Raw genomic sequence first — 27,140 nt, forward strand, 5'->3', positions numbered from 1 at the left:
CTCCTTGAACAGCTTATTTACTGTTGTGGAGTCCTGTAGCTCAGTGGTTAGAGCACTTGCTTTGCAAGCGAGAGACCTGAGTTCAATTCCAGGCACAGGGCGAAACCTTGGGCAAGTTTCCTTACTCCACACACCTAATAATAATCCCTCCAAAAAACAAAACAATAATAAATTGGTCATTTTTAATCTACTACTGTTTGTGGGACATTGCTGTGCGCAATTGGCTGCCGCGTTCGCCCACAAATATACAGTCAATTCACTTTACAGTGTGTTCTGTGAAGCGCTTTGGGACGTCCTCCTGACGTGAAAAGCGCTATATCATATGCAAGGATTATTATTATTATTATTTCCATTTACTGTCATTGATCTCGGTTTGATACTGTATTCATGCTGTAGCCAATTACAGCCACTGTGTTTACATAGTATGCTGCTGCGCTCTAGTGGTAGGAGTCAGCACGACCTCTGGTGCATACTTTCCACAGCTGCCACCTTTATTCCCTTCTCAATTTGTAAAGATGTTGGTAAAACTTCCCAGCATGAAACTAACCAGGAAGGTGTCATCCTCAATCCTGCTCTACATTAGGTAATTAATCCTAACTTGGGTTATTGGGGCAGATATTGTTGTTGGAAAGTGCACGTGGGTTGGAAAGACAAAGACAAGATCAGGCAGTCTGCCAACATTTAGTGTTTGGGCTAGGATATGAAGAATGGCAACTTTGGTTAGACCCCATACGGAAGCCAATAATAATAATCCTTGCATTTGATACAGCGAGTGTGCAAACAACCCTCATTGAGACATCTCAAAGCGCGTCACACAGTATATTGTAAAGTGGATTGACTGTATTTTGTAGATGAAACACAGCAGCCAATTGCACACAGCAGTGTCCCACAAACAGTCTTGGATTGAATGGGAGTGGTATCAAATCCACGAATGTGTCACCATCTTCAGTAGGTGACTTAGAGAGGATTTGCAATAGATTGACAGGTCTTCATTTCCAACTCTCTTTGGGTCTTCTCAGTGTCTCTACATTAGTACAGTATAGTATTTGCAGAGCACAAGGTCCCGAAGACTTTAGCAGAACAGAACGGGACTGAATTGTACAGTTGTTAATAACGTATCTTTAAAAATGAACTTAAGCCAATGGTTAACGTTTTGTATGACAGAGAGCTGCAAAGAATCCTTCCTGATGAACAGTACTTTGTTTACCTCAGTGTTTCAATTACAAATTGTGTTTTTTTTTACAGTGCAACTATGTGGTTCCGGCTACACTTGTCATCATTATTTTCGTCTGTTTCCAACAAAAATCCTATGTGTCTTCTTCCAATTTGCCCGTGCTTGCTCTGCTTCTCTTCCTCTATGGGTAAGTTGGTGGCTAGCACTAGATGACTTTACCAAGAATGAGAAACCCTGTTATAAGCACTGGAAGCAAACAGTGCATGTTTTACCCCACACAGACAAATTCACAATGTTTTCTGAATTGAGAAGAACAGTTCTTATACCTAATAATAATAAGTCTGTTCGTTTGCAATATACATGTTGTGATGAATTATTTTTACTCCGCACAAGACTGGAAACCTCGACCTTCCATGCCTGTATGGCTCAGTTTCACTTTGGTTAGTGGCTTTAGCAACAAAATCATCATCATCATCATCATCACTATTCCCTTTCTTAAAGGATCCAAACAATTCTCAATTTTATTTGTTACAATACAATAATATACATTTACATAAACAATTTACATTTATATAGCACCTATCACATTCGGAAGGATATCTCAAAGTGCTGCTGTCTGGACAGATAGGAATAGGGCAGGAGACATGAAACAGGCATTCATACCCCCATCCTATCCCCCAGTGTTTGCTGAGTGTTTGGGTCAGTAGGGTTGGAGGAGGAAGATCATGGGGTGAGACCAAGGAGGGAATTCAAGGTGAAAACAAGGATCTTGAATTTGATCTGCTATTTCAGATCTGTTGTTTCTTGCTCATTACATAGAATGCTATGTAATGGTGTGGCTGTGTATTGTAACTGTGGGCTCTACATGTACTTGCAGGTGGTCCATCACTCCATTGATGTATCCGGCATCATTTGTTTTCCGAATCCCCAGCACAGCCTATGTGATATTGACCAGTGTGAATCTGTTCATCGGTATAAACGGCAGCATTGCCACCTTTGTACTGGAGCTGTTCAGCAATAATGTAAGGAACCAGCAAGATATGTTTGTTTACTGTACTTCAAAACCCTTACAAAATGGGGCACGGCCAGAACAATGCCGGAGCTGATGTTTGCTTAGTTTGATAGCAGACTGAAATCAGAGAAGTTATCGATTAACAACAATGCACACCTTGATGGTTCTACTAGTTTGATAAATACATATTACTGATCTAATGTTTTATTTTGGGAGGTGTGAGGTGTAAATCATATGTTTGATATGCTGGCATTATCACAGGTACTAGAAAGAGGTAGTTATTATTAATAATAATTGTTGCATTTATTGAAATAGCATCTTTCACATTGGGAGCAAAGTGCAGTGATTGTGTAGTCTGTGGGTGGCATTTGCACTGCAGTACACATTATCATACTCTGGGGTTTGATTAGCACTGAAAAGGATAGTATGACTGTAAAGGAACATAGATATACAGAACAGGAAATGACCATTGAAGTCTATTCTGGCTGGTCCCCAAATAACAAGTAAATCAGCACTCCTCTGTAGTTGTGATTATATAACAACACGATTTGCAGATAAAGACCCTTATGTTGCAAATAGCCATTCCTGATGATAATTGGATTGTATTGGTGTCTGACTCAAGTAGGTCTTCTTATGATTGCATTGGAAACATTACCAAATAGATGTGTCTCAACCACAATGCATTCGTAAGAAGTCATCTTTTCAGTGCAAGTCAATGTACTGAGCTGCAAATTTCATTCCACAAAATGCAAAGTCACTATATTAGACACGATCAGGTGCAACACTTTGATTCTGTCTCTATTGGCCATGAACATTTCAGGTGACCCACATTCTCTTAATCCCTTAAATGTGCAAAGCTTTCCCATTTTATTATCAAATTTGATTTGATCACTTATTTCTGCACTACAGATGTCAATGTATTTTCATGGCTGAGAGCAATACATCGACATCCTTAGAGCAGTAGCGAATGCAGTGTAATAGCTGTGTAAATAACTGACAGGTCATGGTTTGGGCCATCAGATAAATATAATTTTGTTTGCTTTTATGGAGCACTGAATTAAAACTAAAACAATTCTGTTTCACCTCTTTCTTCCCCTCGTCCTGGTTTAATATTTCCAGCTAACTCTAAATAATCATTGGTTGTTTAATTGATTGCTAAAATGGGTTCTCTCTTGTACAGAAGCTAAACAGCATCAATGAAATTCTGAAGTCAGTGTTTCTGATCTTCCCCCACTTCTGCCTGGGCCGAGGACTGATCGATATGGTGAAGAATCAGGCCATGGCAGATGCCCTGGAAAGATTTGGTGGGTGATTGATGATCTGCATTTTGAGGACAGTAGATTCTGAAAACCTATTTTGAAGTCCCTGCTGTTAGTTACCCTGCCTTAAAGTGTCACAACTCACATTTTATTTCCTTAAAAATAGAAATCATGTTATAATAATAATGTGATAAATCATTGTATTTGATACAGTGTCTTATCACGTCATCACAGTATCTCAAAGTACTTCACAGGATTTTACTGTGAAGTGTAGGCGAATGCGGCAGCCTATTTGCACAGAACAATGTCCCACAAATAGTCTCGAAGTGCATGACCAATTTTATTTGGAGATTGTAGGCCTGGACACTGGGAGAAATTCTCTTCTCTTTTTGAATAGTGCTGTGATCACTGGAGACATGGATTTAATATCCACCTGTACAAGCGATGGGCCTCAGTTTAACATATCATCCGATGTAGTACACTCCCAGCACTGCACTGGAGTGTCAGTCTGGATTGTGGGGCTTGAACCCACAACTGTCTGACTCGGGGCAACAGTACTACCAACTGGGTCAGGCTGACATTGTGATGTTCATGTGAGATTGTTTTCTGGATTGATTTGGAATCTTTCTGGAGAATATTTTACACCAGTTTTGGTTTCCAGCACTCAAAGTTCAATTTGGGTTAAGTTAAGGTTGAGATTCCCACTATGCTTCTCACCACTGTTCTTTACCCTAATTTCAAAAAAAAACATTCTCCACTGTAATAAATTTCACACTGGAGCAGATTCTTTCCCGAGGCTGTAGTTAAAGCACATTGCTGAGGGAAGGGGAGTTTCTTTGTGCAGCTGGCTCCACATTGATACCAACACAGGAATCCTAAAGAGGAAAAGTATTCCATTTCCCAGCACTGATGACTAAATTAAAATAACTATTTAGAATGAAAGGGGGTCATAGCTCTCCAGATGCCACCATGACATGAAACATGCTGCTCAGAATTATTTTGTTCATTTGTTTCTTCTTTCGTTCGTTCTTTTACCTAGTCTTTCCTTCCTTTCTTTCTTTCTTTCTTTCTTTCTTAAACTCAGTTAATAAGAAGAAAGTACAATACCAATCAGTGACTATAGGTGGTGCTGCTAAGGACAATTATAAGCCTGGCAGCGTTACCTTGAGGCACCTGGGAGTACTCCAACCCTGGTCATGTTAAAATTAGTAATGGCATATTACTGGGTGAAAAATATAATCTTGTAGAAACATAGTCATTTAAAAGAGAAAATAATTAATTTGGAGCAGGAATGAGAAGGCTCAGTTTAGGTGGAACTCTCCTGGTGATCTTATTGTTCTCATGCAGGTGAGAATCGTTTTGTTTCACCTCTTTCCTGGGACCTGGTTGGAAGGAACCTGTTTGCTATGGCTGTGGAAGGAGTTGTTTTCTTCTTCATCACCGTATTGATCCAGTACAAATTCTTCATAAAACCCAGGTGAGTGCAGCCCAAACCACAAACTACTGCTTGTTGGTAGGTCGGAGGTACAATAGAGCCAACTGTCCAGCGCCTTGGAACGTGCTCCCGACGTGAAAGGCGCTCTATAAATGAAATCTTGTTGTTGTAGACACTTGTCATCTTTGATTCCTTCCAAATTAATGGGTGAAAACGTAAATTAATTTTCGCATTCAGATATATCTCAACCAAGCTGATAGACCTTAAAGTGTGTTTGGAGAAGAAGGCAAAAAATCAAGTATTAATTAAAGGCATGCCCCATTTATTAATATTTGGTGTTTAATTAAGGCTGGAAGAGTAATGACTTTGTGGCTTTATCCAGACCCTCGAATGTAAAGCTGCCACAGCTGACTGATGAAGATGAAGATGTGGCCAGAGAAAGGCAGAGAATAATAAGTGGAGGCGGCCAGAACGACATTCTAGAGCTGAAAGGTCTGACCAAGGTAACCTACATGCTGTCCTGCCAAGCCCTCCTCCCATTGAGATAGCTCTCTGTGGCCATGTTTGCCATTGCTTACCACGGTGATCTTCTGTTCCAGGTTTACAGGATGAAGCGGAAGCCTGCAGTAGACAGAGTCTGTGTTGGGATACCCCCTGGAGAGGTAAAGAGAAGTGCAACTCTACTCTGTTTCAATGCCTTGTTCACTTAGAGTGTGGTGTCCTGTGGAAGTTTGGTACAGCCAACCACATATTTTTTGAAGACCAATAGTACCATTAGCATGTTAAACATGATTGAGTTATAGGATGAACTGTAGTTCTTCCTGTACTGATGTCATTAACTAACCCAATAGGCTAGTGGCAGTGTGTAGATCTGATGTTTTTGCTTTAGTCAGCTTTCTGATCACAACTCTTTTTTTCTCTCACAGTGTTTTGGGCTACTGGGTGTGAACGGTGCTGGGAAAACTACAACATTCAAGATGTTGACGGGTGACTGTGAGGTCACGGGGGGAGAAGCCTTCCTCAACAACCACAGGTAGGAGCGCAAAGGCTGCTTGGAAGTATCTTAGCAGTTAACACTATTTTTTTCTTACGTTTCTGCAAACAAATAATCTGAATGTATAGAACGTAGCTGTAGAATTAGGTGATTGCTAACTTAATTTGTCCACAAACCCAGTCACTGCACTTTATATTAAATACTGTGAAACATTTTGCAATTATACTGCTGATGTGAAAGGTGCTATACCAAATGCAAGGATTTTTCTTATTATTTATCTGGGACATGTAAACTTGTCTGATCCACGTGAGGTGTGTAAAGAATGAACTAAACTATCAGCCAGAAGACTTTACATTTATTGCACATTATCACATTTAAGTACATTCTGATTGGTACCAGGAAATCAAGGTTATAATAATAATTATTGCATATGACATAGCGCCTTTTGCATTAAGACAACGTCTTAAAAAGCTTTACATGATTTTTACTGTAAAGTGCAGTCACTTTATATTCGCAGCAGTGAATTTGGCCGCAGTAATGAATTTGTGCCACAGCAATGCGCCACAAACAGCCATGAAGTGAAAGACCAATGGTCATAGCATGTGAAAATCCATCAAAAATCAAAAATTACCGAGATGCCAGGTGATCAGGGGAGAGAACCTTTTGTATCGCTCAAACCTTTGGCTTATGCAACTTGGATTGGTTACTTCAAACCTGTTTCAATAATAGAAGTACAAATAAATATGACAATAAAATAAATCTGTATTCTAACCCACCTCCAATATATAGCCATTTAAAACAAAATGCATTTAGATTTCTGTTTCTGCAGCTCTACAAAATTATATCAATATCCACCATCATTGAAGATTAACTATTATATGGTCTCCATCACCCTATGGTACTTCACAATAGTTTTGCTTCCTGTGTGGACACAAAACCATAGAGATTTACAGCACGGAAGAAGCTACGTTCGGCCCAACATGTCTGTGCTGGCTCTTTTAAAGAGCAAAGCTTTCAATCTCGTTTAATTGCCTTTTACTCATAGCTCAAGACAATGAGCTTTGTCATCTTTTTCAGCTACTGGTACGAGGTGATCTCGCAGCCCTGCCTTTATATGGTGAATGCACACAAGCACTTTGGGGTTATAAAATGTTTGCTCAGTAAAGTAAACTTTATGGCCTGAATGGTCTTACTGGTGCCGTGCTTACTCATGGTCTTAATACTTTGTTTTTTTTCTGCTGTAGCATTTTATCCAACATACAAGAAGTTCATCAGGACATGGGTTACTGCCCTCAGTTTGATGCTGTCAATGAATTGCTGACTGGGCGTGAGCACCTGGAGTTCTATGCACTGTTACGCGGAGTTCCTGAAAGAGAAGTTTGCAAGGTAAAACCCACAGGAATCAACATCACAAATTACTTTTGAGTTTTACAGCGACCCACCTGGCACATTCACTTTGTGTGTCATGCTAAGCCATCTCTTAGAGAAACCATATCCTTTGAGAGTTTTATTATTTTGAACAAGGGCAATTTAATTCCCCTCTATTTTTCTTCCCTTCTGAAGGTAGTGACTCACATAGGGAGGCGTACAGTTACACTACCACCAGGCACTGTATGGCACTTGCCCAAAGCCCATTACTTTATGTATAAGTCTAGAAACTGAGTGTCAGCGTGTTACTTGACCGGGATAATTTATAAGAGCTGAGCCTTGTCCTGTCTCAAACTGCATCTTCATACAACAAGCTATATCAACACGTGTCAAATAATATCAGACTATATCAAACTACATCTACAACAATAAGCTACATCAAACTAGATCTACATACAACAAGGTACATCAGCACATCAAATAATATCAAACAGTATCTACATAAAATAATCTACATCAACACACAACAAACTACATTCACACACATCAAACCACATCCACACACTTGCAATTTCTAATGGGGGCACTGGATAGTAAGTAGGAGAGGGGGAACCCAGGCTAGAGAGAGACCTATCTGATTCCATTGTAACAGAGATTGTAACAGAGAGCAAATCTAAATGTTCTCTTGCTCACATGCACATTTGTTTCTGATGCCAACTAATCTATCAGCAGCACACATTGACGAACCTTGGCCTGTTATAGTTGCACAAATCCCATTTCCTCAGATCATATAGGTGGACCCTGAATTAATATGAGTCCGGAGAAAGTCCAGAGACCAACTGGTTAGAAATCAGGAGAGGGGGAACCCAGGCTGGTCTTTGCTGATGGACCCACAGTACATGTACAGACATTGAACTGGAGGAGGAAGCCATCTTCTCAGTTGAGGTCCAGTTGGGGGTAGATTTGATTTTCTTAGTTGTGGTCAAACCGAACAATCAAGTCAGTAAATGATGAAATGGTTTGAATGGTTTTCTGTGAATTTGTCTAACAATATTTTTTTATTCTATCAGATTGCTGAATGGGGAATCCGAAAGCTGGGAATTGTCCGATATGCAGATAAGAAGGCTGGCAATTACAGCGGAGGGAACAGACGTAAACTCTCCACTGCTTTGGCACTAATAGGAGGGCCTCCTGTGATATTTCTGGTCAGTATCATATACAGTGACTGCTGAACACATATAAGGGTGACATTTAAAACATTATTTGTGTGAAATAGCATAGAAACACCAAGGAATGTCAAAAATTGTACCCATTAATTACTACAGACCTGCTATTGATTAAAGTCGCTGTTTAAATGCCTTATTCCGTGCCATTGCAAAGATGGGATTATTCATTATGTTGTTGTCAAAGAGCTGTCAACACATTCTGAAAAACAGTTGCCAAGTTAAACAGATTTTGGTTTGTAGCAGATATAGGGCTGAATGGCCTGTTCCTGTGATGTAAAGTGTATGTAAATCTATGTAATCTTATCTGTTCATGAAACCTCTCATGTGGGGGTGGGCCCGTAAGATTACAAAGAAGGTTTGCATGAGAAAAACCCTTCAGCTGCCTCAATTACATCCTTCCTCCTCATTCACTATCCCAAACTTTTAGAATATTACTCCCAAGTGGCCTTTGGGTGAGAGCATGCCTGGAATTTGTTCATTGCTCCCCACAGTTGACCGTCTGCAGCACAGTCTACTGACCTTTCGGTTCACATATGAATGGCTCTCACTCAACGCACAAGGGTAGTGCTCCTTCTGCCTCAAACAATTGCCTTCATTGACTGATGCACATGTATAATTACCTCACTGTTATAACAATAATACATACATTTGGTAAATAGCACTTTTCATGTCCGGAGGTCATCACAATGGGCTTTAGAAGATTTTATTGTAAAGTGTAGTGCCTTTGTGTTTGGAGACAAACGTCTCAGCCAAATTTCCGACAAACAGACATAAAGCGAGTGACCAGCTTTATTTGGGGGATTGTTGGCCAGAACACTGGGAGAAACACCTTTCACTTTTCGAATGGTGCCAAGGCATCTTTAATGACCACTTGATCAGAGAAACGGGGTCTCAGTTTAACATCTCATTCGAAATACAGCATCTCCAAAAAGCAGCACACCCGCAACACTGCACTCGTGTCAGCATAGACTGCGAGTTTAAAATCCTGACATGTGGCTTGAACCAAAATTTTCTGACTCAGAGGCAAGAGTACTACTTACTGAGCCAGACTAACAAGGCTGTAACTGTTCAATGTATAAACAGGATGAACCGACAACAGGAATGGACCCAAAGGCTCGGAGATTTCTATGGAACTCTATCCTTAGTATCATTAAAGAAGGCCGATCGGTGGTACTGACATCACACAGGTATGGGATGAAAGACTTGATTTTAATGTTTGAAATGTTCACTTGGTGTCCAACATGCCTCTGTTGTAAATAACTGTTAACGCACAGAGTACATGGGTACATTATGTAATGAGTAATTTTTATTGTTGTGTATAAAAGGAATTCTTACATGAATGAGAAAAACATGGAATTTGGCTGCTTTGCTGTCCACGGTTGCTAGACATACATGAGCAAAACTGGTGGATGTTCTGCGGAGATTGTTTTACCTAAAGCTTCTGTATGACTGTTGGTTTTAAGATACAGAAGTTTACACACCTGACGGATAGCTGTCATCTCACAAGAGCTTGGGGAGGATTAATGCTCCATGTTGAATCACATAAAAAGGAAATTTCAACTCTATTTCTACCGATTACAGTAGCATATGGTTACAAAAGTTATTTTGATTTTCATATTCATGTTCCCTCGTCGGTGTATAGTTTATTTTTAAAAGGGCTGCAAAGGTGGCATTTGAATCCATTGATAGTGGAATTTAAGTCTCAAAGACTTAAACAAGATAAACATGGTGCAAATTGGTCTAGTGACACACAGAATCCTGCATGATTGCTTACTACAAAATACTGAGTAAGTAAGGCTTATGACTTTTCGATGTTTGTTTCCATATAGCATGGAGGAATGTGAGGCTCTGTGCACTCGGATGGCAATAATGGTGAATGGCAGGTTCCGATGCCTGGGCAGCGCTCAGCATCTGAAGAACAGGTTGGTCATGCGAGCACGACAGCAATCCAGAATCTATTAATCAGTGACAATGACAACTTTCCCGAACCATTTGTCAATACATTTGTCAACAGAAATGTTAACAGAATATTTCAAATCTGGAAAAATAAATCATGGTTCAGTGCGATGATGAATATTAAGAGAATTGGGATTGAATATGCAATGATTTCTAACATGACAGGAAAATGAAAAGTTAATGGCGCTCAATGTTTCATCTTCGAGGAGAATGACCACTGTTGACTTTTTTCAACAGCATTTCCGGTCAATGGGATAATGTCACATGTTTCATTTTCCTGCCCCCTCCTCTCAATTCCAAAATGAAGGTGGGATTCATCATTGTGTTTGTAGATCTGCATATTTCACACACAATCAAAGCTGATGATGCATTCACCTGCAAAACACACAGCCACTACATTTTACAGTGAAGCACTTTGAGATGATCCCCCAATATGAAAGGCTTTGCATCAAATGTAAGGAATATTGTATTATTATTCATTATTATAATTAACCCAGACAATTTCTGACTTTTACAATGCTTCTTCCCTCGGCAGGTTTGGAGATGGATATACGATAATTGTGCGGGTGGGTGGTCCAAGTCCAGACCTGAATCCCATGCTGGAATTCTTCAAACGCAAGTTTCCTGGCAGCGTACTGAAGGAGAGACATCGTAGTATGCTCCAGTACCAGCTGCCTTCCTATCAATCCTCATTGTCGAGGATCTTCAACATTCTCTCCAGTCACAGGGAGAAGTTTCAAATCGAGGACTACTCTGTTTCACAAACCACACTCGACCAAGTACGGCTTCACTTTTTGGTGGTTTATTGAATCTATGCTAAGCCTTGACTGTTGTTGAAAACTGGTTATCGAACTCCATCCCCACAGTCCCTTTGCCTCACTCCCTCCCTTGCCTCCCTCAAGATTCTCCTCTTCGACAGTGCCTTTGGTCACCCTCTTACCCCTACCGTCCACCCCTGCTAATCCCTACCCCAGCTTGTGTCCAAATCTCTTAACTGTCCAGCACCTTGGGACATCCTCCTGACATCCCAGGATGCAATACAGATGTAATTTGTTGTTTTATGTCCAATGCAATTGTTTGTTTCTTTGATTTCCCTTATCCCTTGCACATTCATAGAAATAAGAGTAAGTCATTCAGCCCCTCAAGTCTTTTCCGCCATTGTATAAGATGATGGCTTATCTGTACCTCAAGTCCAACTTCCTGCCCTTGACGTGGCCTTTAATACCCTGACCTAACAAATAACTATCCACCTCAGTCTTGAAGATGTAAATGGATCCAGCTTCCCAATTCCCAGTTCATCAAAATGGGTGAGCTTCTGGCAAGCCTGTCCAGACCAATGTATGATGGGCTATCCACGCAGTCGACTTCCCGCCTCAATTTTTCCAATGCCCTCTTTGCTAGTTTCCCTAGCTCCTCTATTCATAAAATTTAATTAATGCAAAACTCCGGCACCCGTAACCTCACACATGTTAAACTCTGCACCCCATCACCCCAGTCCTTGTCAGGCTCCACTGGTTTCCTGTAGAGTCCTGTGGAGTCCAGGACTGAAGTCCTGTAGCTCAGTGGTTAGAGCACTCGCTTTGCAAGCGAGAAACCTGGTTTCGATTCCCGGCAGGATGAAACCTTGGGCAAGTTTCCTTACTCCACATGCCTGACAATAATCCCTCAAGAAAAAAAACAATAAATTGGCCATTTTCAATCCACGACAGTTTGTGGGACACTGCTATGCGCAATTGGCTGCTGCATTTCGCCTGCAAATATACACAATTAATTCACTTTACATTATATTGTGTGAAGCGCTTTAAGACGTCTAGAAGATGTGAAAAGCGCTATATCAAATGCAAGGATTATTATTATTCCTGTTGCGCAATGGATCAATTTCAAGATCCTCACATTGATGTACAAATCACTTTATGCCCTGGCACCTCCATATCTCTCTGACCTGCTTACACCCCATTCCTCTACCCATCTCCTTTGCTCAGCTGGCTTAGATCACACATGAAGCCCTTCCTTTTTGACCATACCTAAGGTCACTTTCCTTCTCTCCCTGGCTCGGCGACAGAATGCTGCCACTGTTAAACTCTCCGAAACGCTACCCCACATGGAGATCGCTATATAAATGCAAGTTGTTGTTGCTGTACCTGTGCAACAATAAATGTGTTCTGGGTTGTCCCTCTTTCCCTATCTCCCAATTCTTGAGTTGGCAAAACATTTGTCACCAAGTAATGGACCTATGTAATTGCATTGCATAAGATGCATTTCACTGTAAGGTTGAAGAGTCACAGTTTAGGAAGAATTCTCTTTATTATATCTGCCTTTCTCTTGCATTGATATTAAGATGCTAACACTAGTCAATGACAGATCTGTTATAAATTAGCACCTTCAGGTAATTAGGACCAGGGAATCACGTTCAATCTCACCTAAAAAAAACTACCTCTTCAATTTGGCAAAAGTTCAGCTACTCTTCATCTTCATTCCTTGCTCAACATCTAAAACTATCCCTTTGAACCATTCTGAGATGTTATCTTGTGTGAAGGGCTCGGTATAAATGCAAGTTGTCACATAGTTGGTGAATCCAGGCAATGGTGGTATATTGGTCTGTCCAGTACTCAATTATGAGAAGCTGCACAACCTACAATAACCTGGCAATAAAGTTGGGCGTTTAAAAATACTAAATAATAGTGCTCTTTTCTCTAAGGTTAATTATTTACTCATTCGTTTGCAGGTATTTGTAAACTTTGCCAAGGACCAAAGTGATGATGATCTCTCAAAGGACGTTTCTATGCACAGGAATGAAACTGTGTTAAATGTTGCACTCCTCAATACCTTTTTGCAAGATGACAATGTGAAAGAGAGCTGTGTGTGAATTGAGCAGTCGGGACTGGAAACAAGCTCATCTTCTCACACAGTGTGAACCTTTCAAGGAGAAGGAGGACATTAAAGAAACAAGAAAGAACTGGTCACTCTGCTGATGCCATTCAATGCAATTCAATGCACAATTCCACTATTGTAACAAGGCAATGCCTCAGTTAGTTGTTGCTCATTAGTACTGATACTAAGCATAAAACTTGAATATAGATAGTGTTACAGTATGACTTTGTGAAACTAGTGTTGTATTTCTATGTACTTTTCGGTTACTGATTTTAAAAAAAAGCATCTTTTTCCTTTTCATGGCTCTGACAATCCGTTGGTTATTGATTAGTTATGGACAGTAATTGAGTATTAATGGATCAATAACACCTACAGTATACACACAAATATTTGTTTCAGTATAAAAACTGAAATATTTACCAAAGTCCTGGCTTAATCCTTCCAATAATTTCCCCAACCTCCACAAACCAGATTTTCTAACAAAATATTTTGTTGTGATTCTTAACAAGTATTTATTTACACATGACAAGTATACCTAGGTAAAACATAAGTGTTTACAAAATTATCCCTCCCTTGCCTTATTAGTGAATTTGTATATTTCTATAATGACTAGAGTTTTCTTATTGGTCAATCATCTGCATTTTATTTTTCAATTTTTTTTGTAAAATCTCTCCCATGGTTTCATTCCAAGCACTTTATGCAGATTGCTCTGGCATTTTATTGTTTAGATTTTGTTTGCACTGTAATATCAGCAAGCCTTATATAAAAGCAAACAAAAACATACAAAGCTTGGTTATGACAGAGGTTTGACGTTGTAACTTTAAAGCCATTTTTCATAAAAAAGTATTGCAATACCAAAACATTTTTTATCTGAGAACGTATTGTGTGGCTTTATTTGTATGTTCTTTTAAGTTTGTCATGATTTAAGTTACAAAATAAAATTGTGATAACATTGAGAATGTCAGTCATCAGGTACTAGTGGATTTGGAAATGCTTTCAATGTATCGTTCTGTGTTTTCACTGTGAAAGTTGTGAAATATCCTGGGTACAATATCACCACAACGTGCTGTAAATTGAAACAACATCTTGGATTTAAATAGCGCCCTTCCCGCCCGACGGCATCTCAGAGCGCTTCACAGTAATGGATCCTGGGGCCGAGCCAGGGGGATGGGGAGGAAGGTGACCAAAGGCGCGGTTGAAAAGAAAAGTCTTCAGCCGAGACCTGAAAATAGGAAAAGGGGAGGAGGTGAAGGGAGTGAAGAAGGGAGTACCAGAGTCTCGGGACATAGTGGCTGGAGCAGAGGACTCAGGGGACAAGAAGGAGGCCAGACCCGGTGGAGAAGGCAACGGGCACTGTTGTGAGGAGAGAGGTCAGAGAGATAGGGGGGTGCAGAGGAGTGGAGGGATTTGAAGACAAGAGTGAGGATCTTAAAGTCGATCCTCTCTGGGACAGAAAGCCAGTGCAGTCTGGCAAGGACTGGGGTAATCGGGGAGCGGAGTTTGGTGCGGGTAAGAATGCGGGCGGCAGAGTTTTGTATGACCTGAATTTTATGAATGGTAGTGGAGGGGAGACCGGCGATGAGGGCATTTGATTAGTCCAACTGAGAGGTGACAAAGACATGGACCAGGGTTTCAGTGGCTTTTGGAGTGAGGTATTGGCGGAGACAGGCAATGTGTCGGAGGTGGAAGAAAACGGTGCTGGTGAGGGACCGGATGTGGGGGAGGAAGGATAATTGGGGGTCTAGGTTACGTACGGGTTCGGAGAGTTTTAGAGGGAGGTTGGGTAGGTGGAGGAGGTGAGAACCATGTGATTTAAATAGCTTATGAATCCTGGTCGTAGACACGATCTAACGGACGAATGGGTAACCTTGTTGGGAGAAGGCATTCGGATAGTTGGTGGTGTATCTCAAAATAATCGTCAAAGAATTAGGGTGAACTAATTCTTCTGAATACAGACTCCTCACTAATGTACTTCCACTTTAATCCGAAGTCAAGTGGCATTGCAGCAGCGAAATCTCTTAACGTGGGGTTCTAGCCACTGTTTCCCACAGTGATTTCCAGTGTGGAGAGTTACAGAATACAAGTCAGGTGCTTTCCACAGGAAAGGGAATAAAAATCATTCTGACCAACAAAGCCCAGCAATAGGTAAACAGTCCCCATTCATCTTTTTTGGAAAAAAAACAATAAAAGTGGTGGAAAACATTTTCAGGGGACAAATCAGGGGTAATGTATGACTCTAGGCCCCAAATCTATTTTCTCATCCCATATTCAATTTAAGTGCAGTCAAAGCAGAAATAAACACAAGGTTTGTACATCGGATGTTGACTGAACAGCCCGCACAGCAAAGGAGGTCATGTGCTTGTGTGTTGCAAACTTCTACTGTAAGGTTGTTTGATGCTTTTGAGGTCAATGCAAAATGAAGATAAACATCAACTTCATTCTGATCATTCGCTAATATTTTACCAATTCTGGAGGTCAGTTGCCTTAACCAGCATTTCTTTTGCAGAAGCCGGATGCCCCTCCTTCCAAATGTAAATCCAACATTTTCTCGGACTCCCAATACTGATTTTTTTTCCCAGAAGTGGGAAACTAAACGCACAGTTCAGATTTAATTTGACTATAAAACACTCAGTCTCTACACTTTGCAGTATTTACTGTGAAGGGCTTTGGGATGCCGCCTTGGTGTGAAAGGCTCTATACCAAAGGCAAGGGGTTGTTTTGGGATAGACACAGGCACACACACAGTTGCTCTAATTTCTAGTAATCAGACTGCCACATTTGATCAGCTAATTCTGACTTCCATTTTTCAATACTGAAAGCTGTGTAACACATTCGTAAAGTCGCTAATCTCAAATTCTGAAAGCTTGTGAAGTGCAGAAAAAGGCTGGAAAGAAAACCACCATTGAGCTTGAATACCACCTAGTCAGACCTTTCCAAAATGTCTTCACACACTTTACTCAAATCTGTGATATTTTGATGTCAGTGAGGATACCAGTGGTAACTTCCAATGGTTGAATATTGTACCATCCAGGTTTACACTTGAAGACTGCCCAACAACAACAACAACAAATTACATTTGTATAGTTACTGCTTTTCACGTCGGGAGGACATCCCAAGGTGCTCATCTGATGGATAGCACCTTCAACAATGCAGCACACCCCCGACCCAGAACTCCATTGGAGTGTCAGACTAGACTATATAAGTTCAAACTCATGATGCTTCAACCTTCTGCCAAAGTGACAGAACTACCAACTGAGCCAGTCTGTCACATAAATTAACAGAAAATAAAATCATTTGCAAATATTTTATTATGGAAACTTTGACAGGTCAAATCGCAGTAGACAAAACGTAAAATGTGGCCCCTTTATTACAATGAGTTCCTGTTATTAGAGTCATATCAAGTATAGCACAAGTAGTCACTGGCAATATTGTAACACGTGTATTTAGAATAGATGATCATAGTCCAAAGTCCCAGAAAACACTGCGTTATAAACACTAAGGAAGTCAGCTTGGCAGTCATTAACCTTCAGAGATGTGTATCATTTCAAAGGTGAATAAGGTGTAGGAATTAGTAGTTTGTTACTGTGGTTCACCAGGTAGACAGCACTGTCCCTCACTGTAAACATAAAACAAGTATATTTTAACTTTCAATATCCGGAACATAACATCAAAACAATATGGCAATAAGAATAATAATCCTTGCATCTGATATGGAGCTTTTCACGTCTTCTAGACGTCTCAAAGCCCTTCACAGAATAGACTGTAAAGTGAATTGACTGGATATTTGTGGGCGAAATGTGGCAGCCAATTACACAGCAGTGTCCCACAAACAGTCGTGGATTGAGTGACCAAATTATTATTTTTTTTTAAGGATTATTATCTCCGTAGAAGTGATCCGCCAATTCACTAACAACCGGGTTCCTACTTACTGCTGGGTAAACAGAGGCATGTGGAGTAAGGAAACTTGCCCAACATTTTGCCCTGCCAAGAATCAAACCCAGGTCTCTCATTTGCGAGGCAAGTACTCGAACCACTGAGCTGTAGGACTCCACGATAATTGTGCTTTTAATACAATGGCTTATCATGTCATTGAAACATCTCAAAATTCTTCACATGATTTACTGTTGTCTAGCAACTTCGTAGGTGAATGCCAATTTGAACACAGCATTACGCCACAAATAGCCAATTTTATCTGGGCTAAGTGTTAGCTCAGGCATCAGGGCAAACTCCGTCCTCTTGAGTTCAGCTGATATCCCTTCTACCTGTTCAGTTGGATATTTAAGATCCCATGGTGCTATTTGAAAAGAGAAACGAGTTTCTCCCTATGTCATAGCCAACAATCCCCCAAAATAAATTTGGTCATTCAGTTTATGGCTGTTTGTGGGACATTGCTGTGCAAAGTGGCTGCTGTACTCCCTTACAAATAAACACGCTACGCTATACAAATTTAGTGAAATGCTTTGTGACATTTTAATAGTGTGGTAAAATGCTGCATTAAATGCAACAATTAGTATTAAATATTTAAAATTACACACTTGCAACTTCTTTGAGTACCTCATAAATGGAGGAAAAGGTTATTCTGCAAGTTATTTTGTTCTACCATATTTATCCATTTTTTCTCATATTACTTGCATGTTCTAATTTATGAAATGTTATAAGGGGTTACAAATGGCTACATCTCTGCACATGCAAACTGGACTGAGTTGAGAGTCTTCATAGTTATGAACAGATGAACAAAGCTTTATTCCTTTGATGCCCTTTTCTACATTATTAGAAAAATTATATTAAAAAGCAAGCTTACCTGCTGCTACTACCCTGGAATCATTGTGTGCGATGTGCCTTCCAGAAGCACGGCTATCAGCATTCTCATACCACCAGAGAGCATGGACTGCGAAACAACACAATCTTAAATTAGATAAAAGGGTTTTGGGTTGTGGGGCGGGCACTCGTGCGGAAGAATAACAAAGAAAACATTTTTAATTGGTCGTTGATACAACTATCTATTCAATAGGTCAACCTAATTTTTTTTCTTTCCATGGTAAAACTGTAACATGTTACTCCCTACATTGTGCTGCCAGTCTTTCCTGTCCTCTCCCTTTCCCAAGTCAGGCAATCCCCTATGTGCCTCAATCACTTCTGTGTAGATCGGTAGAGAGTTCCCAGATTGACTTCTTCATGCTGTTCATCAGGTTACATTCATTCATCTAGAAATGGAAGATCTTGGCATTTAGATTTCAATTCACATACATCCCAAAAAAGTGTCTCATTCACACATAAAGCTCTACATTTTTACTACAACAACAACTCGCATTTATATAGCACTCCTCACACAGGGCAGTGCACCAGAGTGTTTGACAGTGGCAGAGCTCAATGCTGAGCCAGTGATGGGTGATCGTAAGCACGGTCAAAAAGGAAGGTCTTCGGGCATAACCTGAAGATAGGGAAGAAGGGACAAGGTGGAGAGATTGAGGGAGATTGTTCCAGAGTTTCGGGGTATAGTGGCTTAAAGCTCCAATACCCCAAAAGTGGCATAACGACCCATAATAAAGATGGTGGAACGGAGGGAACGAGGGACAAGCAGAAAGTCGGAGCCAGTCCAGGGAAGGCAATGGCTAGTGGGTTGGGAGTAAGCAGGTCAGAGAAGTTCTAGTGTAATAGACGTTCTTAGTTGTTGATCATCAATTTTTTTTATGCAGTATACCCAAGTTTCATTGCAAATAAGGTTGACTTAGAATATTTTGTTATATTGTCCTTTTTGATATTATGAACATACTCAGAAAAATAGGATTGATGGAAGATTCTTCGTACATGTTTACACTGTAGTGCAACACAATATAACTCCCACTTACAATTCAATACATGGCCACAATCTCAACCCTTTGTGAAGAGAACAAGCGAAGAATGGTTGCTAAAGTTGCTCCTATGACAGATAGGAGATTAAACTCAAGGAAAGCAACGCCCAGAAGCAAGTTATGGAAAATCAATGGTTAAATTAATCACAGCCTTGGGAAAGGTCCCACCTATAGTGAAAGTCCACATCCGGACCACGTGACTCATCTATCTTGAGCACCGACAACCTGTTTCGTACCTCCTCTCGGTTTATTCTTATGCTATCCAACTTCTCTACTCTCTCCTCTGATACTGCGACATTGGCTGCATCCTCTTCTTTTGTGAAGACAGATGCAAAGTACTCATTCAGTACGTCAGCCATGCCCTCTGCCTCCACAAGTGTGGGTGGGGGGAGCAGTGACTTGGATGATGAGCATTAAAGAGTTTTGTTTTAAAATTGTGAAAAATCCTGAAAACTGCAATAAACCATATTAAGAATTAAGTCTTAGTTTTTTTTAAAAAAGATACTTATCCCATTTAGTAATGCAAATAATTTGGAGACATGGACCAATATTTTCTCACCCTTTTCCTGGTGAGCAATGCTGACAGTGGATTCTTACAAGTAAAGCAGCAGAACAAACTTTCACGTCGGAGCCAGGTCATAACCTCTTAATGGTAGAATTTCACTCTTGGGTGCAGCAGCAAATAATAACAACAACAATCCTTACGTCTGCTATAGCATCTTTTATGTTGGGAGGACATATCAATGTGCTTTTCAAGGTATCAAGAAAGGTAATAATAATAATCCTTGCATTTGATATAACGTCTTATCATGTCTTCGAGACATCTCAAAGCGCTTCATGACTCTGTTTGTGGGTGAACAGAACAGCCAATTTGCACAGAGCAAATGTCCTGCAAACAGCCATGAGGTGAATGAAAAACCTTGGTATCCTTGCCAACAATCCCCAGATAAAATTGGTCACTCACTTCATGGCTGATTGGGGCCATCGGTGTGCACAAATTGGCTGCCATGTTCAATCACAAAACATGCGGTGTCTCCACTTTACAGTATGTCCTGTGATGTGCTTTGGGATGTCCTTCCAATGTCAATAGCACTTCACAAATGTAACTATTATTATTATTCATGTTTCCATGAATGAGCTTAGTTAGTTCTTGGATAGAGCACTGTGCAACAGTAGAGAGCTCCTTCCCATGGGAGTAAAGGAGCATTCAGTGGACTCAGAACTAGTCCCATAAAAGTATTCTTTACTTTATCCATCCAGAACATTCACCTTAACTTTTTCCCATGACAAAGCTGGATCCTAAATGAGTCCAGTGTCATTGCCTTTACTATCTGTGAGGTAACCTTTTCAAGCTGTTAACTCCCCTCTGTATAATTATAGATAGAACTATTGACGACTGTCCTACAATTGCTCTTCACAACCTGAACCTCATTCTTGACGCAACTTCTACAGCAGCTTTGCTAGTGCCCCTGGCCATGCCTGTGGTGAAGACAACAATAACTTGCATTTATAACTACTAGTGGCAAAAAAGTGGCATGAATAAATAGATAAAATACAAAGACTTTTTTTTGTCACAAAGCCAAAAACGTGCGAGCAAACTCCAGGACAACATTTTGTTACATTAGCTACACATTTCACATCACGGTTTGCATCAAAACGAATATTAGGTTTGGAATCAGATTTACCTTTGTTGAGCAAGCCAAATTCAGTGTGGAACACTCCAATCAGAGAGCAATACCCAACATTAGCGTGACTGTTCAGTGCCCTTTGGAAAGCTTGGCCCCAAACAGCAGGTCCTCCTGGCTTCATCTGGTAACTTACTAATTCGTACACACCTATTTCAAACAAAAAAATCAACAATTTTACAGGAAATCTGCATTGCTGGATTTTTTGGAGGGGTTTTAGATAAACAATTATTGAATTAATTGTGCCAGACTAAACCCAAGTGGTCCAATGCATGATATGGCTTGCTTTGAGATTACAATGGTGCTCATGACAGATGCCTGTAATGGGAACATTTTCCATTCCCAAGATTAGACTTCCTTCATGAGCACAAAATAACAGATGAGGAAAAAGGAACACGCTTGCTTGCCTTCTTTTGGTGGTTTGATTAGCTTCGACCATGGCACCATGTAATTTACTTCGTTGGACTGATTGACAAGCATTGGCAACATCTTCGAGATGTAATTCTCTTGCCATTCCTTTTCTTTAGCCAGCGCTGCCCGGACCCCTGAACGTTGGCTATAATTGTCTGATAAAAAAACAGGAAGCAACAGTTTATTCAGAATAACCTTGTATACTCTTAACACCAGATTACACATGAATATAGGATCATGCAATACAATATATACATATTTAAATTTATGTAGCACCTTCACAACAGGACGATGTCTCACAGAACTTAACAACAATGGCTTGGCACCTAAGCTGGGGGTGTGAACTGACGGGGAAGATGAGCAAAAGCGAGTCAAAGGTAGGATTTGAGATGGGTCTTGAACGAGGTGAGTGAGGGAGTGAGTCAGAGGGAATCTGCAATGGTATCCCAGATAACAACAACAACTTGCACTTATATAGCGCCCCTCCACGTAGAGTAGCATCTCAGTGCGCTTAACAGTGGTGGAGTCTGACTCCGAGCCGGGTGGGGGGTGGGAGGTGGCCGTAAGCACGGTTGAAGAAGACAGTGGGGGCAGATAGGGTGAGAGTCTGCTTGGCAATGGTGGAGCGGGTCGAGTGGGGGATCTGAAGCAGGCTGGTTTCAATTTGGAGATCTCAGGATTAACAACCTCACTTCTGCTCTGTTGTCTCTTTTTACTTTTATTTTCCTAGTATTTCTACTTTCTTTTATCCTAGGTTATATATTACTTTGAGTGTTTCTTATTGCATTATGTATTATATCACTAGTTTGGCTGATTTTATTTTAAATGGTACCTGTTTTCTTTTGCCACCGGAAACATGCTCCAGCTGTAAGGCACCCTTTTGAAATTTGGTTCAATGGATGGCTAAAGATTGAAGGCCAACTGAATCTCAGAAGATTGATTTGGTCACACTGATGAAGCAACCAAGTGATGCTTAATAATAATATTGATAATTCTTGCATTTGATATAGCACCTTATCATGTTGTCAAGACGTCTCCAAGTAGTTTACAGGATATCTTGTGGTTTTACTCCGTATTTTGTGTGTGAAACACAACAGCCAGTTTTGCGTACAGCAATGTACCAAACAGCTATGGAGTAAGTGACCAATTGTAGATTTGAGGGATTGTTGGCCAGAAACACCGGGAAAAACTCACTTCTCTTGTTGAATAGCCAGCCATAGGATCTTTAATGTCCAGCTAAATAGGCAGAAAGGACCTTAGTTTAATGTCTCATTCAAAAGATAGCACCTTTGACAATGCCACCACTACCCAGTACTGCATTGGGAGTGTCAGCTCAGACAATGTGATTCCAAATACTGACATGGGGCTTCAACAGTTGAAATATGTGTATAACCAACAAACACTTTACTAGTTCAATATGCAGCAGTGATTGTTTTTGGAGAATAAAATACAATTTACCATATTTCCAAATATGAAAGACTTCATTGAGACCCCCAAGATCTGCAGACCAGTAACCGATTAGCTCTGAATGGGCAGTGCGGAGGTGAATATTATCCTTTGTAAGCTTCAAAAAGTCAATCATCTTTGCTGGCTTTATGGAATAAGTACGAAATTCATAAAAAGTCCCTTCTTGTTGTTGGGATCCTAAGGAACGCTCAGCACGCACCTGAAGGCAAAAATAATAACAAATTAAATTTGTATAACGCCTTTCACATTGGGAGGATGTCCCAACACTCTGGACAGTCAGGGATTTGGATCTGAGCAGTGGATTGAGATCAGGTGAGGAGGAGGGCAGGGAGGATAGGGGTAGGAGGGAGGCCAAAGGCGCAGTCGAAGAAGAGGTTCTTGAGACGTGCATTGAAGAGGAAAGGGAGTGAAGGGACTGTGGGATGGAGGTCCAAAGGGTGAGGGCAAAGAGGCTGCTGATGGTGGGGAGGACTGGGCGGGGGACGTGGAGCAGGCCGGAGCCTGCTGATCCGAGGGAGCGGACGCTTGATATAGCGAGCGGGAACAAAGGTAAATAATAATTTGATATACTACTTTTCTAGGCATATCAATGCGCGTCAGATTATACTGTAAAGTGAATTGACTGTATACTTGTGGGCGGCAGCTAATTGCACACAGCAGTGTCCCACAAACAGTTGTGGATTGAAGCAACCTATTTTATTATAGTTTTTTTTCTTGAGGGATTATTATCGGGCGTGTGGAGTAAGGAATTGAACCCAGGTCTCTCGCTGGCGAGGCGAGCACTCTACTACTGAGCTACAGGATTCCCAGAGTCTTAAGTCATCAAAGTGTCAATATCCCAACTACATTTATGTATTTCCAGTTACCTAACTTGCCACTCCTTATAACTCGTCATCACGCACTGTTCCCTTGGAGCGACGAGTTATCAGGAGTTTACAGTACAACAAACATAAACATTCACATCATTTTCTCCATATCGATATTTCAAAGTATGAATTTACTATTTTCAGATGTGAGGTGAAACATTTGCTGTTATTTGAGCACCACACATTAGTGAGTCAGTCAGAGCACTTTCTGGTGGTTTTGCAACTGGGTCATAGGTGCTGAACAAACTTTCTCTTTGTTGTGGGGACCATATACCCAGAGCCGGTTTTTGGAATAGGTGAATACTGAAGCTGGAACTGCACAGTATTTCTAACTGTAATCATAAGTCAAAGGATTATTATGGTTAGTTTGCACACAGCAATGTCGCATAAACAGACATGAGGTCAGGGGCATAACAAAGTCCCAGGGGGCCCCAATGCAAGAATAGGTTAGGGGCCCCCTTCCCAATTCCGAAATCTAACATTTGCTTAGTGTACTGGCATGTACCAGCACATTTCAAGCTTTGGAGACAGGGAAGTATTTCTAAAATGGCTCAAATATTTCTTGGGGGTATGGAGGTATGTTTCTGCCCCGCAACATGCTGGCACCAATGGGTTGCCCCACACCCCAATAACCTCATTGGCCCTGGCTTGACAACATTATTGTACTTGTGCCACAGCATGAGATGAATGACCAGTTTTACATGGTGATTGTTGGCCAAGAAACTTCCCTTTTCTAATACTGGGATGGAATCTTTAATAACCACACGAACGGGCAGATGGGATCTCTGCTGAAAGTTTCATCCTTCGGTGAATATCGCTCCTTCTGCTTGTTTTTATTGAGCATGCGCGAGATGCCACCCAGCAGTGACTCACAGGTTGGAGACCCCTGCAGAAGGTTGTGAGTTCAAGGCCCATATCAGGACTTGGATCCCATATAGTCTAGGCTGACACTCCAATGCAGTGCTGGGGAGGTAACAGACTAACTAACAGACTGCTAATTCTGACATCTTATTCATCACTAAAATAATTCACCACTCTGAAGGTTGATGATTGCTATGCTCACTTCTTTACTAGTGTTTGTATCGCAAATTATCTTTGTGACTTTGGACTGTGATCATCTAAACACATGTATTGTAATACTTGGGAGTCCTATAGTTCAGTGGTTAGACCACTCATCTTGCAAGCGAGAGGACCTGGGTTTGATTCCCGGCAAGATGAAATGTTGGGCAAGTTTCCTTACTTTGCAATGTTTGAGGCGCCATCCTTCAGAGGAGACATTAACTCAAGATCCAGTCTGTCCTGTCAGGTGGACATTAAAGTTCGGATAGCACTTTGAAAAGAAAAGGATGTTTCTCTTGCTGTCCTGACCAACACTCACCCCCCAAAAAATTGGCCACTCATTTCATAGGCGTTTGTGGGATATTGCTGTGGATAGATTGCCGACCACATTCACCCACAAAATACGCAGTCACACTACTTTACTGTATATATCGCACGAAGAGCCTTCAGACGTCTTCACGGTGTGAAGTCTACATTAAATGCAAGGATTGTCGTACATTGTTATTTTAAAAGAGCAATGCTGTGTACGTTTCAAACGCCCCACGACACGACCGCGGGCGATCAACACAACTTAAGTTCGAAACACCAGTCGATTGCTTTTGAACATTAACGACTGAATTCATTACTTGGGTGAACACTTAAAGCCCAGACGCACAGTGCCAGAGAGAAAGTCCAGTCAGTGTTCTTGCAATGGTCTGTGGTGCTCAGAAGAGGGTTAGGCTCTGAGAGTGGAAGCACTGGGTGGGGTGGGGGTGTTGGTGCCGTGTTTGCACCTGAGATATGGGGGGGTGGGGTTAGGGGGGAAAGTGTGGAGTCCTGTAGCTCAGCGGTTAGAGCACTCGCTTCGCAAGCGAGAGACCTGAGTTCAATTCCAGGCAGAGGGCGAAACCTTGGGCAAGTTTCCTTACTCCACACAGAGCCTAATAATAATCCCTCCAAAACCAAAACAATAATAAATTGGTCATTTTCAATCTACGACTGTTTGTGGGACATTGCTGTGCGCAATTGGATGCCGCGTTCGCCCACAAATATACAGTCAATTCACTCTGTGAAGCGCTTTGGGATGTCCTCCCGACGTGAAAAGCGCTATATCAAATGCAAGGATTATTATTATTATTAAAGGGGGGGAAGAGAAAGAGGAGATGGTGCTGTTACCTGTTTGCTGATGTCGCGGGGCGCGAGGAGAGGCGCAGCGAGTGCCCGCACTCTGCTCCAGGTGCTCTTCAGCTTGGACATGGCGCCTGGTGCAGGGCAGGGAGGGCAGGAGGGCAGGCAAGGAGGGCAGGGAGGGAGGGCAGGAAGGCAGTGGTGCAGGGAGGGAGGGCAGGCAGGGCAGGGAAGGCAGGGCAGGGCAGGGAAGGCAGGGCAGGGCAGGGAAGGCAGGGCAGGGCAGGGAAGGCAGGCAGGGCAGGGAAGGCAGGCAGGGCAGGGAAGGCAGGGCAGGGAGGGCAGGGCAGGAAGGCAGGCAGGGAAGGCAGGCAGTGCAGGGAGGGCAGGCAGTGCAGGCAGGCAGGGGGGGGGGGGCGGGGGGGAGGCAGGGCGGGGGAGGGGGAGGGCAGGCAGGCAGGGCAGCTCCTCCCACACCCCCCCCACACTGACCCACCCCACACCCCCCCCCGAGCAGCTCCTCCCCCACACTGACCCCCACACCCCCCACACACACACACACACTGACCCCACCCCCCACACCCGCGGGAGCTCCTCCCCCCCAACCCCCACACTGACCCCCACACCCCGAGCAGCTCCTCCCCCACAGCCCCCACACACTGACCCCACACCCGACAGCTCCTCCCCCACACCCCACACACTGACCCCACACCCCCCGAGCAGCTCCTCCCCACACTGACCCCACACACCCCCCCGACAGCTCCTCCCCCACAGCCCCCACACACTGACCCCCACACCCCCCACACCACCCACACCCCGAGCAGCTCCTCCCCCACCCCCCCCACACACTGACCCCCACACCCCCCCCCCCCACACCCCGAGCAGCTCCTCCCCCACACCCCCCACACACCCCCCCACACTGACCCCCACACCCTCCCCCGACAGCTCCTCCCCACACTGACCCCCACACCCTCCCCCGACAGCTCCTCCCCACACTGACCCCTACCCCCCCACACACCCCCCCGGCAGCTCCTCCCCCACACCTCCCCACACTGACCCCCACACCCCCACACACCCCCCCCCGAGCAGCTCCTCCCCCCACACTGACCCCCACACCCCCCCCGAGCAGCTCCTCCCCCACACTGACCCCACACACCCCCCTGAGCAGCTCCTCCCCCACACTGACCCCCACCCCCACACCCCCCCCCCGAGCAGCTCCTCCCCCACACTGACCCCCCACACCCCCCCCTGAGCAGCTCCTCCCCCACACTGACCCCCACACCCCCCCGAGCAGCTCCTCCCCCACACTGACCCCACCCCCCACCCCCCCCCCCCCAGCAGCTCCTCCCCCACACTGACCCCCCACACCCCCCCCCGGGCAGCTCTCCCCCACACTGA

General features: G+C 42.6%; 2 protein-coding genes across 2 annotated transcripts in view; one reads left to right on the forward strand and one right to left on the reverse strand.

Moving 5' to 3' along the window:
* Nucleotides 1–14,251, forward strand: part of LOC103177714 (phospholipid-transporting ATPase ABCA1) — a 99,939-nt gene extending 85,688 nt beyond the window's left edge. Inside the window, exons 38-50 of the mRNA XM_042332467.1 lie at nucleotides 1,246–1,361; nucleotides 2,052–2,196; nucleotides 3,367–3,490; nucleotides 4,793–4,922; nucleotides 5,263–5,383; nucleotides 5,480–5,542; nucleotides 5,807–5,913; nucleotides 7,119–7,260; nucleotides 8,313–8,447; nucleotides 9,552–9,655; nucleotides 10,298–10,390; nucleotides 10,960–11,203; nucleotides 13,150–14,251. Of these exons, the coding sequence (XP_042188401.1) occupies nucleotides 1,246–1,361; nucleotides 2,052–2,196; nucleotides 3,367–3,490; nucleotides 4,793–4,922; nucleotides 5,263–5,383; nucleotides 5,480–5,542; nucleotides 5,807–5,913; nucleotides 7,119–7,260; nucleotides 8,313–8,447; nucleotides 9,552–9,655; nucleotides 10,298–10,390; nucleotides 10,960–11,203; nucleotides 13,150–13,290 (1,665 nt within the window). The 3' untranslated portion in view covers nucleotides 13,291–14,251. The remainder of the gene's footprint in view (nucleotides 1–1,245; nucleotides 1,362–2,051; nucleotides 2,197–3,366; nucleotides 3,491–4,792; nucleotides 4,923–5,262; nucleotides 5,384–5,479; nucleotides 5,543–5,806; nucleotides 5,914–7,118; nucleotides 7,261–8,312; nucleotides 8,448–9,551; nucleotides 9,656–10,297; nucleotides 10,391–10,959; nucleotides 11,204–13,149) is intronic.
* A 2,334-nt stretch (nucleotides 14,252–16,585) lies between these two features.
* On the reverse strand, nucleotides 16,586–25,928 carry nipsnap3a (nipsnap homolog 3A (C. elegans)). The gene is made up of 6 exons (XM_007892022.2): nucleotides 25,791–25,928; nucleotides 22,702–22,909; nucleotides 21,240–21,398; nucleotides 20,833–20,982; nucleotides 18,097–18,183; nucleotides 16,586–16,911 (listed from the first exon to the last, which is right to left on the reverse strand). Exons 1-6 carry the CDS (start codon nucleotides 25,869–25,871, stop codon nucleotides 16,835–16,837), a joined length of 762 nt encoding a protein of 253 aa, XP_007890213.1. The 5' UTR covers nucleotides 25,872–25,928; the 3' UTR covers nucleotides 16,586–16,834.
* Nucleotides 25,929–27,140: the final 1,212 nt, after the last annotated feature.

Source organism: Callorhinchus milii, unplaced genomic scaffold, assembly GCF_018977255.1.
Source record: "Callorhinchus milii isolate IMCB2004 unplaced genomic scaffold, IMCB_Cmil_1.0 Scaffold1, whole genome shotgun sequence".
Classification (NCBI taxonomy): Eukaryota; Metazoa; Chordata; class Chondrichthyes; order Chimaeriformes; family Callorhinchidae; genus Callorhinchus; species Callorhinchus milii.

Bases quoted from the DNA above. Each gene is read 5' to 3' on its own strand.
- nipsnap3a (XM_007892022.2), bottom strand. From the start codon at position 25,871: ATGTCCAAGCTGAAGAGCACCTGGAGCAGAGTGCGGGCACTCGCTGCG. The intron at 21,399-22,701 runs GTAAATTGTATT...TTTTTTTATCAG, and splicing joins CTTTCATATTTGGAAATATG to ACAATTATAGCCAACGTTCA. The intron at 16,912-18,096 runs GTAAGCTTGCTT...TTATGTTTACAG, and splicing joins TTCCAGGGTAGTAGCAGCAG to TGAGGGACAGTGCTGTCTAC.